Source organism: Bacillus rossius, chromosome 5 (genome assembly GCF_032445375.1).
Source record: "Bacillus rossius redtenbacheri isolate Brsri chromosome 5, Brsri_v3, whole genome shotgun sequence".
Lineage (NCBI taxonomy): Eukaryota > Metazoa > Arthropoda > Insecta > Phasmatodea > Bacillidae > Bacillus > Bacillus rossius.
In genome coordinates this window covers 45430444-45446599 of record NC_086333.1, presented here as the reverse complement: position 1 = coordinate 45446599, position 16156 = coordinate 45430444, and the positions used below count along the sequence as shown (strand labels likewise).

Here is a 16156-nt window from a genome sequence, read left to right as displayed (position 1 = left end):
TAGACAAATGTCACGGGTTCATTTCCCGGTTGTATCAAGAATTATTCACTAGTGTGTGATTTTCTTCCCCGGTCAAACACTTGTTGTTGTGTTGTCCCTTCAATGCGGATGGCAAAGTTATCCCACGGAAGATTCACCTCACCCGGTCTTCCCTGGCCATGCGATGGCCGGGGACCTGGGCCAGCCTCCAGAATGTTTACCTCAGTGTCATCACGCATAAGTATAAAAAGTTACATGATGATGCCGAGGTCATTATTCCTTTGGATCTTCTTCGTCTGTGTGTCTGTATAATTGTTTTAAATGCAAATGGATTTGTATTTTAAGTTTACATTTTCCAATTTTTACTTTTGTTTATATTAAATTATTTTGACTAACCTTTTACATTAAAATCCATTACTAGTACTTCAATATTTTACTCTTCTTAAATAATAATTTTCATATTCATTTGATATTATAAAAACAATATTTATGATTTACAATTATTGTCTCAATAAATAAGAATATGCTACAATCCGTTGACAAGAGCTAACAGTTTAACTAATATGTTCAATGCCTCCGAAAACATGAATACCATCAAAGAATTCACATGAAAAACATGTATAAGGTTTATACTTAATGACTGAAATTGAATTAATTAGCTATTTTTGAATTGATTGCTTTGTTTTAATTTTAAATTTTACTTTAGCTACAGCTGGTGTTTAATGATTTGGAAAATAAAATTAATCAGCTTGTCATTTACTGATGCTTTCGTCTTCAAAACAAAGTTGGTAAATATTGGTTCACAAACACGTTAACTTGACTTCAACCATAAATAATATATAAGTCTTATTACGGGACTTAAAAAAATAAAACATTAATCAATAAACTCAAAGTTACGCTAGGGTAAAATGTAAGATAGTAGTAAGTTTTTATATTAGAAGAATTCTGCTTTGTGTATATATTTCCATCTTTTGAAACATTAAATGCCACAATTTCAAATGGGCAACGAATAACTCCACTAATATACATGCAGAGCCACCAAAGGTTTTTAGAGTAAATCTGAGTTTTACCACAGAAAAAAAAATCAGTCTCAAAAGATGCGAACGATTTATTTTTCCTTTAACAAAACTTTTCAACTATGTCACTTAAAGCTATCTGAAAATTTATATGAAATAAACATCCTGGTAGGAAATTAAAATAAATTAAGGAAAAGGGGTTGGCGAATGAAAATTTCCAAGAAAACTCCAGCTTGCCACGCCACAAAGATACAAGGGACTACATTGTTAAAAATTGACGCCTTAAATATCGAAGAACACTGGTTACGAATTATCCCGTTATCTTCGTAAATTTACGAGTGATGAGTTTACTTATTTGTAGGAAGTTGGAATCTGGCGCGTAGTTCCTATACGAACATCCATTTACCTGGAACTAGGAAGAAACTTTCGATTATTTTGCAGCTGCCAGGGGTCCAACTCCCCAGCTGTCTACAATCGTGTGCACATAAGAATATAATTTGGTAGAGCAGTCAGGGCGGTACACTGGCGATGCTATGTTAAGTCAAAAGAAAACTGTTTGGTTCATAAACAACTCAATAACAAGGTGGCATTTATTTAAATTTAATATTAGCCAATGTCGATAGTTCATTTGCAACAATTTCTCTCGGATTGACAATATTACAAAGGAGAAAAATAAATTATAATGCATAAAAAATTAGAATTAAGGCGAGTCCGTCTGACTGGGCTGTACAAACGCATACATTTATAGACATATATTTTGGTTTTAGACTTACACAAATGGCTAGAATTGACTTTAACACTATAAATAGCATAGAAATATATATAACCAATGAATACCGCTCGATAATAATAGCAAAACAATAATATTAGATGTGTGCTAGCAAAACTTGACTTTAAAGCAGGCTTTTTAAGATTAACAAAAACAATTAACCACACAGACTACAATGCAAAAACTCTAAACAAGGAAAGGAAAGCCTGAGGTAACATTCTAGGCTCAAGGGCAAACTAATTATATACACAGATAATGTAACGTCACGCTACAAGATTTTAACTAACACGAAGCTCATACTAGAAGTTAGGAAACACACTAAATGCGCAAATTTTGTAGAGCAGAAAAAAAAGTACATAGTACAAATTAAGCTAAATAGTGTGCGATATCAAACACATAATCTTACATAGAATAAGCTTCAACGATTACACAAGTCTTGCAACTTACAAGGATGAAATCTTTTAGAAATACGAATATGATTTCAGTCAAATATTATAACGCATTAAACATATTTTAAATAGCAGCACTACTGCTTTAGACGTAGCGTGAAACGGACTAAATCGTATAATACAGGGTGTGGCCGCGGACGCTTTTAATTGCACGTAGGAAAGTAATCAGTGCAAACATTAGTACAACAGGGATTCACACTGAGGCTAAACATAAATTTAATAAACGTTTACAACAAATCAGCACAAACATCACAAGCTGGTAAAAGGTTCACAGGATACGTCAGTGTTGGCATGGCCACTTATCGCGTTAGTCAGAATCACTACAAACATTTTACGTGCAAAGTGCCGCAGCACTTCAACAGTAAACAGAAACTTAAATGTGGAAGGTAGCAGTCAAACAAAATTTAGAAAGATTACTGTGAACAAAAATGAAAATTGCTAAAAGTTAAGAGCGCAGTTACGTTGCACAAAACGTATCACCGATGAACCTTCTTAGTCAAAACACTGGCCATGCCATGTCAGACACTTCAGTCGCATAGGGTAACCACCCAAGTTATTCAAGTTAAGAGCTGCTGGATGACTACGAGCGATGTAATTTTAATTCTTAATATTACGTATCAATGGAAAAACTCACTTTTACGCACTGAGTAATCCTCACTTCGCCTGCGCAGAAAATGTCAGGAAAGGAAGTCTCAGGAGCTATGAAAAAACACATTATGTCATAGGAGGAAGGTAAAAAAGAGGAAGGGGTAAGAAGGAAGAATTACGAATGATTTAGAGGTTGTTGACGTGCGGACAAGCAATAACTTTAATTGTAGTTGGATTTTTTATCGAAAAAACTCTATAAACTTACTGCAATTTATGACTGACCGAGTGTACTTATTGCTAAATTTCTGCTGAATTACCTCCGATAGTATTAAGATCTTCCAGTGGTTCGTGATGTTCACGGACTTCTTTATCCGTCTGTGCACTCTCGCCACTGTTATGTTTGTCCAGTTTCTGTAAAAGAAGTAAGAAAAATTATTCCATGCATTACAATTACATTAAATAATGCAAGCTGTCATAATTTTCATAAATTACATATTATACCTGGCATTAAAATGACAATACATGAATAAAAGAATAGGTTTTTTCTTTGGAGGAATTTATGTTTTAAAATAAAGTGAATGTATAATTTATTAAAAAATAGTTTTAATGAGTCCGTATAATGGCATTATTAGGTTTATATATAAATAAATAGATACAGTTTGACAAGCACTACTTATAATTATCCACTCGAACCAATTGCGGTAAGTTATATTTGGAATGGCCACGCCGAAAGATATAATAAAACTGATTTATAAGACCCTGAATATCATAATGCGACACTCTTTACAATTTACTTGATAAAAAAACAAAATAAAAGTTTAAATGTAGCAATAAAAATATAATTTGCAGCAAATACTCCTCCGCTGAAAGGCAGAGCATAGGGTCAGAGAAATGAGGACACAAATTTGGCTCCTCTAAAGCATAATATATAATTTAGTTGAATGACTTAAGTTAATAGCAACAGGCTGCTACAAATATTTTTCCCTGTGAAGTTATTGATCTTTGGTATTAAATTTAATTTAGGCACTGACTTCAACTGTTGTTATAATGGCAATGTGCAAAGTAGATCTTTTAATCTCTTGATTCGTGAATTATGCCTTGAAAAGGAACATTTCCAATATTAAAAGCACACAATTTTTATTGAAGATAAACTGTTATAATAATATGCCATCTATTGGTTGATTATTCCCCCTATACAACTCGAATGTGCTTAAGGCAAGCTTAGGCCTCGTACAAATATGGCGATTTTTCCAGCCCCTACTCAGTCGCACCTGTGTTTTCGTACCATGTGCGTCTCTGCCTGAGGACGGGAACAGATAGCAGTTCCTGAAACGCCGCTTGTTTCTGTTTTGAAAACTATTGTGTTTGTTTCGTCTTTTCGTTTTGTTGTGTTTTTGTCTCGTTTCAACTGTTGTGCTGGCTTGTTTCTGTTTTAAAACTATTGTGTTTTGTTTCGTCTTTTCGTTTTTTGTTTTGTTTTTGTCTCGTTTCAACTGTTGTGCTGAATTTTTTGGGGTTCAATTCATCATTTGTGGGTTTTTTCTTCGTTCTCTTAGTCAAATTTTCTTTGTTTTTCTTTGTTTGTTGACCATATTCCTGTTATGGAATATTATGTGGTGTATATATCATGTTGACAACAGCAATTTTATGCTTAATTTGTATTTTTTGTCTTTTGGTTTTTTGTAGTTTTCTTCTACAGACATACACGTGATTAGCAATGGCACATGTCCAAAAGCTTACATCAAGTCATGCACTCCCATTGCACAAATCTTTCAAAGATAATAGATATGGCGATAATCATGCGGTTCTGTATTTGCGCGGTTCCCTTGCGGGTTTTATTTACAGGAACATCTTCAATACCATTAAGACATAACCGTATGGTTAGTCAAACTGTGTGGTTACTGGTTTTCAACTGCCGGAAACTACAGTCTGTACATAAAAGAATGTCCCAGTTATAATATTTAATAGTATCAACTGTAAGCATTGTAGAGTGTTTGTTCAAGGTCACAATTAAAGAGTATCTGAAACAGTCTTAGATAAGCACATGAGTGAATTTTGCTTTTTTGTTTTCTCGCTTACAACGCGAAAGGATGGCTCTTTCCCCAATTATTGGAGGGTGAACCTGTAAACATTATTTGGCAACATGGGGGCATTCTCCATATGAATCACTTTGCAAGAGAGTGGTTGAACGTCGAAGTCCCAGAACGATTGATTTTTTTATAATGGTCGAGACGACACAGCTATTTTCTCTGGCATCTACGTTCACCCGACATAATCCATGCGAATTTTTCCTTGGAGCATTATTAAATTGTCTCTTTGTTCCACCACTTCTCAAGGATTTGATAGATACGAGAAACACAATTGAAGAAGCTTTTTATTTTATTACTTGATACGTGATAAAAGGTGTTGGGAGAATTTCACTTTAGGTTGGATGTGACTCGTATGACTAAAGGTGCACATATGGACACTTGTAATAAAATATGGGTAAGTTTACTTTTAATCGACATATTATTTGTTGAATATAGTCTAAATTTTACTGTTATGATACATTTTAAATCTGGAACAGTCTTTTATGGACATCCGGTAGAATAGCGTGGAGTCCGTGCCATTCTGTTGCTATGGAATCCTACGAGAGTGTTCAGTTGCGTTGCAGGCACCGCCCGGTTCAAAGTCTCGATGCCACGAGCTTGCTATGGATTCCTTCGACACTTATTATTAATTAAAGTATTAAAGGAAATATTTGCATTGTGAGATCTTCAGAGTGATGATTATTTCAATAAAATGTGCAAAAATCCGATATTAGCAGGAGTGAGTGGGTATATTTTGAATAACATTATTGACTCTCTAAAGTATTCAAATAATTTTTCTCAATGCATTATTAATTTAGGATATGTTACGTATTGGCCATGAACGAGTCGAGAAATTAATATTGGATGCGTCTAATATATCTTCTTCATCTTCTCTTGCTCTCTTTTTTCAATTACCAGAGTAAATAGAGTAAGTATTTTTTATTCTACTTCCATTTTGAAACTGAGCGCCAGTCGCTTACTAACCGCGGTCGGACAGCAATGTCTGAACACACAGTCCGCCATTTTGCGGTTCAAACGGCACGGTTTGCAACCGCGCGGTTCCTACGTGTCTGAACCTGTCCTGACACAACTGTCTACTTCGCCTCACGACCATCTCTCCTAAGTTGATTCCATAGCCTTTCCTTTGCGTTGAAGGTAGGTTGGACATGAAAACAGCTTCCTAGAAACACTGTCTTAGGTACCTATTTCTTCTAATAAGGTCTTTTTTTTCGAAATGTGATTTCATCATAATTGGTAACCACGCACACGTAGCTGTTTACACTACGTCCTTCGAACATTTCCTGCCATGTAATATCAAATGTCTTAGACTAGAACTTCCAAAAATATAGTTCAGGATGTGATATAATAATTTAACTTTTCTGGTAAAAATGCTTTAACATAAATAATATGCTCTCTTGCAATAAATTTAACTTTTAGCCTGTTGCCTGAACAAAAAAAAAACTGTTATCCATTTGAAAGGAGGGAGTGTCCTTTCATCCCTAGGATTTATGAGGTAGTTATTATATATTTTTAACATAACGATCAAAATTCGTAAGTAATTTTTTTTATATTTTATTTTTCAATTTTATATACTTTAATATAATTTGATGTATGGCATCAGCTTAATAATAAATGCTCTCTGCAATGTACGTAGCAACACAAAAGTGGCTTGGGGTTTGTTTATAAATGGATGCCAATATCTATTATAGAACTTGTCTTATTTTATGTTTTAAAGTGAGGAAACGTACTGGAAACCTACACACAATGAAAATCTAGCTAATTAAGATCCCATTCTAGAATTGGTGACGACTAACCCATTTCGCCAGCTTTTTTTTAAATTCTAGGCTAGTTATGAATCACATTAGGTTTTATTCAATATATTCTTTAATAAACAATTGAAAGGTATAAAGCTACAGTAACACTCAAATTATGAAATAAGTAAGTAAATGAATAAAATTACTAAAAAAATTAATAATAATTGTCAGTACCCAATAGCGGCTACATTTAAGCATTGCTATTCTCAATGAGCTTCGTTCTCTCGTTGAAAATACAAAATTTAGCTAAACATAATGGCGTTAGCCACAAAAAGCACAAGTTTCTCTGGCTTAATACTTAAATTACAAAAATGCCAACAAACAAGGTTACAAATACCACAAACACATTATGTCTGTGGTGTCAGACGCCTAATTGTAGAGGGGCGAACAAATAAATAAAAGGTGGAAAGGCCTGAAGCAGTCTAATGAAGAGGGCACTGAACCCTTGGGAATGCCAGCATTTAGGGGCAGACACAGCAATTTTTTTCAAAAAGAGTGTGAAGGGAGGGATTTAAGTGACACGGATTCTCACATAGCTTAAATTTCAGGTGTTGTACCAGCTCACCTTGCATCACCCAAAATAACATTTAGTTTTGACGGATTGATATTCTGCAATTATTTTTTAATAATTCTGTCCCCTTAAAACAGGTTTGGGCTCACGGTGAAATTATGAACTGTTCACGCACAACAAATAAAAAGGAAAATTATTTTCCACATCCAATTTAAGTACAATAAATTCAAGGAAAACATGATATCACGAAGAAATAAAACCTGTTTACCTTTCCTACCACTTAAAGCATTATTTTGACACTCCTAGATTAAGATTTTCCACACTTTGCATGAAAAATGAGAACATTACTTACTATTTACATCTGATTTTAACAAAAAGATAATTGAATACTTGAGATTTTGAATCAATACTTTTCACTCGATACATCCTCCAACCCCTCTCCCATATACATAATCCTATTCTAACACTTAAATAATTATTATTGCAACTCAAGATGAAATTTTGCACACATGACTTTCAAATAAAGAAGAAAATTACTAGGTATCTACATCCTATTTTTAAACAAACCCCCTTCACCCTGTTTACAGCCCGGGCCACCCCTGGTACTTCAGCTAGTATAAAGTGTGTGTGTCTATCGGGAAAAAACCAATATCCGGAAAAGATATATCTCAATCAATTAAAAGTTGTTTAATTCTGTACCTTTATTTACATTATTATTTAAATTACAACATTTAATTGTCAGTATATAAATTAATCGCATTGTCGCAAGACCACTATTTACTGTACCGATGGCGTTCGGCTTGACAGTGGCTCTCTCTCCTGATCGTCTTTAACCGCAAACCTTGGTCCCAAAACAATGCTTCGAGCTACTCTGTTGTCCGCCGCACACACAACTCCGTACTATAATATGCTCCAGTCACCGATGATGTTATTTTTACACACGAATCCGTTGCTTGTCGCCTGCTATTGCTTGCCAAGGGGTCACTCACCCTTAACTCTTCACTACTTTCACAGATCGCTCCGAAGATCTGCTAGTGTCGTCACCAGCCTCCAGTACACACGCGCCGGTGTCGCCATGTCACACCAGCCTGTCACTCCCTCGCCGGAGGTCGCCGTAGTCTTAAATACCTGAGACGTCCTGGAAATGTTTTTTTATTCTTCCGAAGTGCCGCGTCATCGGAATCTCCGACCTAATACTCAAAGCTGCAAGAACAATTGCGTTATAGTTACGCCATTTCTCACGATGGAGCTCTTAGGACGCGCAGAACGTACCAAGCGAACGGATGCAGAAGGTACCAAGACTATTTGGACAGTCACTGGTCGAAAAAAGGAGGGCTAGAGACGGGAATTACCTAGGTCTCAGCGGGGTTTCCTTGGAGATAAGCACTGCCAGCGCGCCGCTCCTACCATCTCTGGCCGCCTCGTAACAATACGTTTATATATTTCAAATGTTTAAACTGAAAATTCAAAACAAGTAAATTTGAAGAAACAAAATTTTGAAATTTTTCAAACAGCTGTGTTTAGTGTGAGGTAGCTTCGAATCATGAGTGTTATGGTTGTGCAACAGTGCGCGCTATTGAGGATGTAGCTTAATATCGGAGATAATGTAATGAGCTAAAGCCAATTTAAATTGCCATTAAATAATTTTACAAAGATATGTAATATATGTAATAAATGTAATATATGTAGTATAACGTGGTTGTGCAACAGTGCGCGCTATTGAGGATGTAGCTTAATATCAGAGATAATGTAATGAGCTAAAGCCAAATTAAATTGCCATTAAATAATTTTACAAAGATATGTAATATATGTAATATATGTAGTATAACGTTTTTTCCCCCACAGAAAAATGTTATACCAGAAATTAAACTTCTTAATACAACATTGTGCAGTGTTTACATGTAGTTTGAATAAAAATTCATTTCATTACATCTTTTCGTAAGTTCCGTTCTGCTACCTCGCAGAAGTATGGCATTTCTCGGTCGCAGTCCACGTCGTTGTACGCTCTGCCCTTGTGGAAGGTCACGCAGTCTTCCTCCGAGCTGCGGACTCCGTCTCCGTTGTTCGGCTCGTTCGGCAGCCAGTGATCGAACCCCGTGCTGTTGAGAGTCCTGCCTGCGAACCACACACAAGCTGTCCTTCAGGAACATCCTCCGCTCGTATTAACAATACGCTATCGACTGCAGCGGGGAGACAGTACTTCTCTGTCTTCTGTTTACTTTCAAATAATTTTAATTTGTTGGTGGAATAATATTTATTATTATTATCTTTTGTTTTTTATGTTTTCAGGTTGAGATGGTGTATATCCTCGTGCCCTCTCCTCTGCGTAACCAACGCTTCTGGCTATCGGTTATCTACACTTCAGCACCACTGAAGGCTTGGCCTCACACGTCGTGACGAGTGGCGGTTATGTCATTTTCCTATAATAACTGTTATTTAGGGTATATTCCTGCAAGTACGTTGTTCGGCCAAAAACTATTTTCTCGTAAAATTTATATGTTATTTTTAAGCTTTTAATATAATCAAGTATAATTATGAGCAACGGCGTGTGTTCTTATTGCTAGTATAAAATATTTAGGTATAAAATATTTAGTAAATTTCTGTTGCGAAAATTCGGAAAAAAAAAACTTGCAAGAGTTATATCATAATAATTGAACAGTTATAGCCCTTAAATAATATTAATTACAAGAAATTAAAATAATGTGTTCTATGCGTGACTTATTCTTAAAGATTGACTAATATATTAAACTGGCCTAATAGGAGGTGGCTGTATATGGGGCAAACCAAAGTCCACGTATACAATAAAATAATTTGAAAATAAAATAAAGTGAACTGATTTTCTTAAATTTTGCACTAGATATTTAGTTTTCATTGTGACTGATTTGTGGATTTTTAAACATTACGTATTTGTTTATTCAATTGTTATCTTAATTTTATTTATAACGTTGCCATAAGTTAAAATCTGATGGTAGTAATTTGCATTCTTGTCAGAATGTTTTGTTAATTTAATGAACACATAAGTGTAAGTATGTCATTTGAATCTAAAAAATTGTTTGGACATCTGAAGTAACCATAATATTGATTTTATTTCTCTCACGTATTTCTAAAACAGCCCTACTTGACGGTGTCATCAGAGTAGGCGAGTGGCGATAAAATTAGAATGGAGCATTAGTGGAAAGAACGGGTGAGGTAAATGGAAGGACCTCGAGAGAATCTACCGATTTAATGAAGCATTCGCCAGGTTTCCCACACTTACAAAAAATTTAGTTTCGGCTCCACCGGAAATCAAACTAGAAACTCTTCTGTCGAAAGTTTTAAACTGCCTAGTGTGCCATACTATTCAGTGTGCCATATATTGTCCAGTGTGCCATATGCTGCCCAGTGTGCCATACATTGCCCAGTGTGCTATACACTGCCCAGTGTATGCCAATCGTTGACAGAGAGGTCAGTATGTACCTGTAGTGTAGAATAGTTTCTCCGGGGACTGGCTCTAGTCTGAGGTGCCTGGTGACGACCGCCATCTGACGTCACGGCGGCCATCTTGGATGACCTTGACCTTGACCCCGGTGGCAATTTTTGCCCGACATCTTGGTCCCGCCATCTTGTATCCACCATTTTGTTTTCTCGAAATGTCAGCAATTTTGAATTCCGCCATTATGTTTTCTAGAACTTTTTGCCATTTTGAATTATGATGTCACTTTTGCAATTTTCGTTACGGCTGCCATCTTGAAAATCCGTAATTTTTATGCTAGATGTTTGGAAAAAAATTCAAATTATTTAAAAAAATTCAATTAATCAAATTTTAATAAAAAATTAATAAAAAATATGATAAAATTTTAGTATAAAACGCACTTACATCCTCGGTTCCAACCCATTGTGGGCAAAATAAAAAAATGGCGACCGATCCTTTCTCCATGGAAGCCACCAGCAGACTGACCTCCCACCACTTATGCCAAGGTATAAATATCGCCAACTAGTATGAAATCATTCCGCCATCTTGAACATCTGTAACTATTCGAGGCTGCCATCTTGTTTTCGTCTGCTTTAGTGCGATACCATTATGTTAGTTTAATATTTGTCCACTAGAGTGGAGTATTAATTTATTATTACTGAGGCGCCCGCCATCTTGATTTTTGGGTGCCATCTTGGAATTGTGTAAATTACTCGCTGATTTACTTATTGAATTGACAGATTCCTGTCCTTGGTTCAATGCCTGGGGGATGGTGATGCAAAAAAAAATATGTAAAAAATAACAATATCAATAAATCAAGTTACAAATTCTAGAAGTGGCTTAAGTTTTTTTATATACCAGCCACCAGTAAGCCTATATGTCCGCCATCGTGAAAATTGGTAATAATTAACCTAGAATTTCGGGAAAAATTCCAAAAACCATCAAAAAATCACTTATTAATTTACTGATTGAATCGATACTTGGTTTGATAATTGTTCAATGCAAATAAAGGTAATTTAATTTAAAATACCACAAAAGTGACAGATTCGAGAAATATAACACAAGTTCTTTTACAAACATAAAATATATTACATAAATTCTACACTACTACTAGTACAAAAAAAGCAAACAGATTATTTAAAAAGTAGATTACCTTACCAAATTCTGATCAAGATATATTTTTACATTAATTTTTTTGTCGTTCAAGATACTGTAAAGCTGTTAACCCAGATTTTCGAGAGTGATTAGCGAAATACTTATAGCACGTCTTACACACATAAATCTTGCGCTGATATTTTGTAACCTGAGGTCGCATAAGTCGGGAGAAGTTTTTGATGTAACAGTAGTTTGCAGCATTGCTTTTATTTGTCACAAGCAATAAACAAATCGAAATTATCTTGTCTTTCCTGTTTGATTACCCGAATAGGACACACCTTATAATCCTCATTTAGCGCATACACTTTTAACTGATACTTCGAGATAATTTTTCTCAAAAATATTTATCTGATTTAATGGTAGTGGGTAGTAAAGACCATCAAAGTCGTACCAAAGCATAATACATCTTATCAACACGGTTTTGATGACTTCCCCCGTCAAATCTTGCCAAAATACTTCATTTGAAACAAAACTGATCGTTCAAGTTTAGCAATTGACTGCGGCTGTTTTGTTGACTATCGACTCGGTAAAGCAGTGATTCAAATGCCTGGAGTGATTTTGGTAAATAATGGAAAAACAAAATAAGGATTACTGGTCCGGGATTAGAACCTGTGTCCTCTGAGAAGCAATACCAATGAATATCATCTCTCTCAATTTTTTTAAATATTTACAAAAATATATTGCTTGCTCGTAATGTTTTATACCAACGAGTTAACCATCCCTACTTTGTTGACTTATTCTAGAATGTGTAATTGACATTTTGGCACATCCATATGATGAGTGACATACGTATTACCCCACATAGATATTACATATTCACACTCAAGTCTTTACTCGGGACACGTACCAAGAACCCTTCTGACCGAGAGTCGACGTGCGTCATACTGCGCTACGAAGGTCCTCACTCTCTCAACCGCATTAATGAATTCCTGATTGTATTTAGGGAGATGTGAAAACAATCTTGAGTGGGTGCTTAGTTGTGTTATACACTTGAAACTGTATCACGAAAACACTAGTTTAAACGGTAACCGATGTTTGATACCGTTATTTTCTATAACCAATATTTATGAAGCCATTTATTTACAATTACCGTCTTGAAGGCCAATGCTTATTATTTTCACTGAGAACGCAAGAAAACAGTTTCTTAACAATTCTAAATGCATCACACAAGTACAAAAAAACGTACTAATTTTTTTCTTCGCATGTTGGCTTATTCATTTCTCGGCCTTAAATGTTTAATATTAGTGACAAAATAACATTATTATCTGACAGGCTTGGCACGAAGAGTTGCATAACATCAAGATGTTCCTTTACATCAAATAGTCTGTTACTTCGCTTGTTTACATTACTCACTCTGAGTATGCTTACAAGAAAATTATAGTCAAACGTAACTACACAAACCGTCTGGGGAACAATTAAAAATTTATTTGACCTCTTTTTAATTTCATTTAATTAAATAAATTGCGATTATAACGTGAACTTACCGTTGACTGTTAAAAAGTTTCCTTCCGAAGCCTGGTCGGTGACACCCACGAAAGCTTCGTACACATACTGATCCCATCTTGAAGGATCTTTACTGAAGAGCTGTAAAAGGAAGTCTGCTTCTTCTTGGGAGTCGATGACCGCCAAGTCACCGCCGTCTTCTTGGCAAGACTCGCGAGCTTCTGCCCAGTTACGTCCCGGTGATTTCACTAGCTTGTAGTAGTGGCCGTCGAACATCCTGTAACCTGGGAGAAGTAAACAAAACACGTGATTTAGTATTATAATTTAGGTGACAATATCTCAGTGGTTAAGTTCCTGTCACACTATCAAACTTTACTTTCAAAAGTCTTCCAAGAAAATTTGTCATAATAAGTTGTAGAGTTATTATGACATCGAAAAGTTTTAAGCGCAGTCATGTCTTCTAATTTAATTAAGTGGATGAACGAGAGATATATCAGATATTTTGTATAGTACTGTTTTTAAAATATCTCAAATATTTTCCTGAAAAAGCAAATCAGAATTGTGACAAGAAAAAAAACCCGGAATGATTTGCAATCAATGTGACGAAGGACACTTTTAAGATTAAGCAGGTAAAATAAACAAAATATTGTTATTTCGAATTCCATGTACCTATAATAATAATTTGATCTCTAAAATACAATTGACGAGTTTATAATGGTTAAATATTTCGGAACATTAGTTATATTTCGAAACGATTTTACATAAATTTAATGGTTAAGATATGCACAAAAATCATGAGTTCAAATCTTTCATCCAGCATAGTGATGTATTATTTTAATTGTACAATGTGATTAAAATTGAAAAAAAGAAAATTTTGATGGTGAGTCAGTATTTGAAATATTTTGAAGCTTACTAGTCCAAGTTTATTTGAAAAAAGAAATGGGAATAAATATTTTGTCCAGTGTTACCAACGCAAATTCGACGGTGTGTCAGAGCCTGTGCTTCAGGTTGATTAAACAAAGCCCACGGGTTCGTTTCCCGGTTGTATCAAGAATTATTCACTAGTGTGTGATTTCCTTCCCTGGTCAAACACTTGTTGTTGTGTTGTCCCTTCAATGCGGATTCCAAAGTTAACCCACGGAAGATTCACCTCACCCGGTCTTCCCTGGCCATGCGATGGCCAGCCTCCAGAATGTTTACCTCAGTGGCATCACGCATAAGTATAAAAAGTTAGGATATCATGCCGAGGTCATTATTCCTTTGGATATTCTTCCTCTCTGTGTCTGTATGATTGTGTGTAAATGTGAATAGATGTCTATTTTAATTTTACATTTTACAATTTTTACTTTTATTTCATTTAAATGTTTTTGACTAACCTTTTAAATTAACATCCATTACCAGGGCTTCAATATTTTACTCTACTTTTCAAACTCATTTAATATTAGAAATTCTATATTTATGATTTACCATTATTGTCTTCATAAATAAGAATATGCTTTAAATCTGTTAACAGTTTAACTATGGACCTAAATTATAAGTTGCCAATGCCTCCGAAAACATGAATTCCATGTAATATTTCATATAACAAACATGTGTAGATTTTGTTCTTCATTACTTAAATTGAATTAATTAGCTACTTTTTGAACTTCTTGCTTTGTTTCCATTAAAAATGTTACTTTATGTCTGCTACTGAAAGATTTGTAAAATAGAATTTACTAGCTAGTCATTTACTGATGCTTTCTTCTTCATAACAAAGATAGCATGAAAATTTTTGGGAAATACTTTAAATATAATTTAATATTTTGTGCAAACCTTTTATAATTCTTTAAATATAAAATAATATTTTATAAAAACATATTTATTACATGTAGTACGAACTTTTTTACGTTTGAGTAATATTACTGGAGTTGAAAAGTAAATAAAACTTTAATAAACCCAAAGTTACGCTGAGGTGAAATGGTTGATAGTACTAAGGTTTTATATTATAACCAATTTGCTTTAAGTATATACTTCCATCTTTTGAGACATTATAAGCAAAAAAATTTCGAATGGGTGACGAATAACTCAAAATATACACGCAGAGCCACCAAAGGTTTTTACAGAAAATATGAGTTTTACCGTGTAAACAAAATCAATCTCGAAAGAAGCGACAGATTAATTTTTCCTTCTACAAATCTTCTCAACTATTATATTTCAGTGTTTGGTTACTTCACGCTATCTGAAACTTTCTATGAAAGAAATTTTCTGATATGAAAAAAAATATATATAAATTAATTTTGGAAAGATGTTTTGCGAATGCAAATGTCCAAGAAAACTCTAGCTTGCCACGTCACAAAGATACGAGGGAGCTACATTAGTATTTATGTGTATGTCCGGGGACATGGCGCCGGCGCATGGTGTCGAAGGTGGTGTCCACCATCTTTGATTGTGACGTCATGGTGGCTATCTTGGATTATCTCGACCTTGACCTCCAAAATTTGTCAAAATTTCCCCAAAATGACCCAAAATCCACAAAAATTACAAGTTATTTATAAAAAATTCCTGACCCAAAATCTCAAAAAATTTAGAAAATAAAAAATTTCTCTTCTTCGAGGGCAAAATCCCCGTTTTGAGGGAAAATTTCCCGTTTTAGTCCTCAAAAATGCCAACGGCTTGAAATGTCCATAGTGAGCCTTACGACAAGCCTCTGATACGTTTCTGACGACATCTTGGATTATGATGAAACCATTGCAATTTTTCGTTACGTCCCGCCATCTTGAATATCCGTAATTGTTAAGCTAGAAAATATTAAAAAATTTTTTTTTAATTCATAAGAAAATTTATTTAATTGAATTTTATTTAAAAAAGTATTTAAAAACACGGTTGCACATTTTGTTACGCTGACATCTTGGACGTGTATGAGACAATTGTTG

The 16156-nt window shown here is 34.7% G+C and overlaps 2 protein-coding genes across 3 annotated transcripts in view; one reads left to right on the top strand and one right to left on the bottom strand.

Moving 5' to 3' along the window:
- The window catches only part of LOC134531760 (uncharacterized), a 164788-nt gene extending 155023 nt beyond the window's left edge, over positions 1-9765 (top strand). Inside the window, exon 5 of the mRNA XM_063367640.1 lies at positions 9485-9765. Within this exon, the coding sequence (XP_063223710.1) occupies positions 9485-9592 (108 nt within the window). The 3' untranslated portion in view covers positions 9593-9765. The remainder of the gene's footprint in view (positions 1-9484) is intronic.
- Positions 1-16156, bottom strand: part of LOC134531761 (macrophage mannose receptor 1) — a 72033-nt gene that overhangs the window by 24861 nt on the left and 31016 nt on the right. For both annotated transcript variants that reach the window (XM_063367643.1, XM_063367645.1), the window contains exons 7-9: positions 13286-13528; positions 9126-9310; positions 3119-3212 (exon numbers count right to left, since the gene is read on the bottom strand). In XM_063367643.1, the coding sequence (XP_063223713.1) occupies positions 3119-3212; positions 9126-9310; positions 13286-13528 (522 nt within the window). The remainder of the gene's footprint in view (positions 1-3118; positions 3213-9125; positions 9311-13285; positions 13529-16156) is intronic.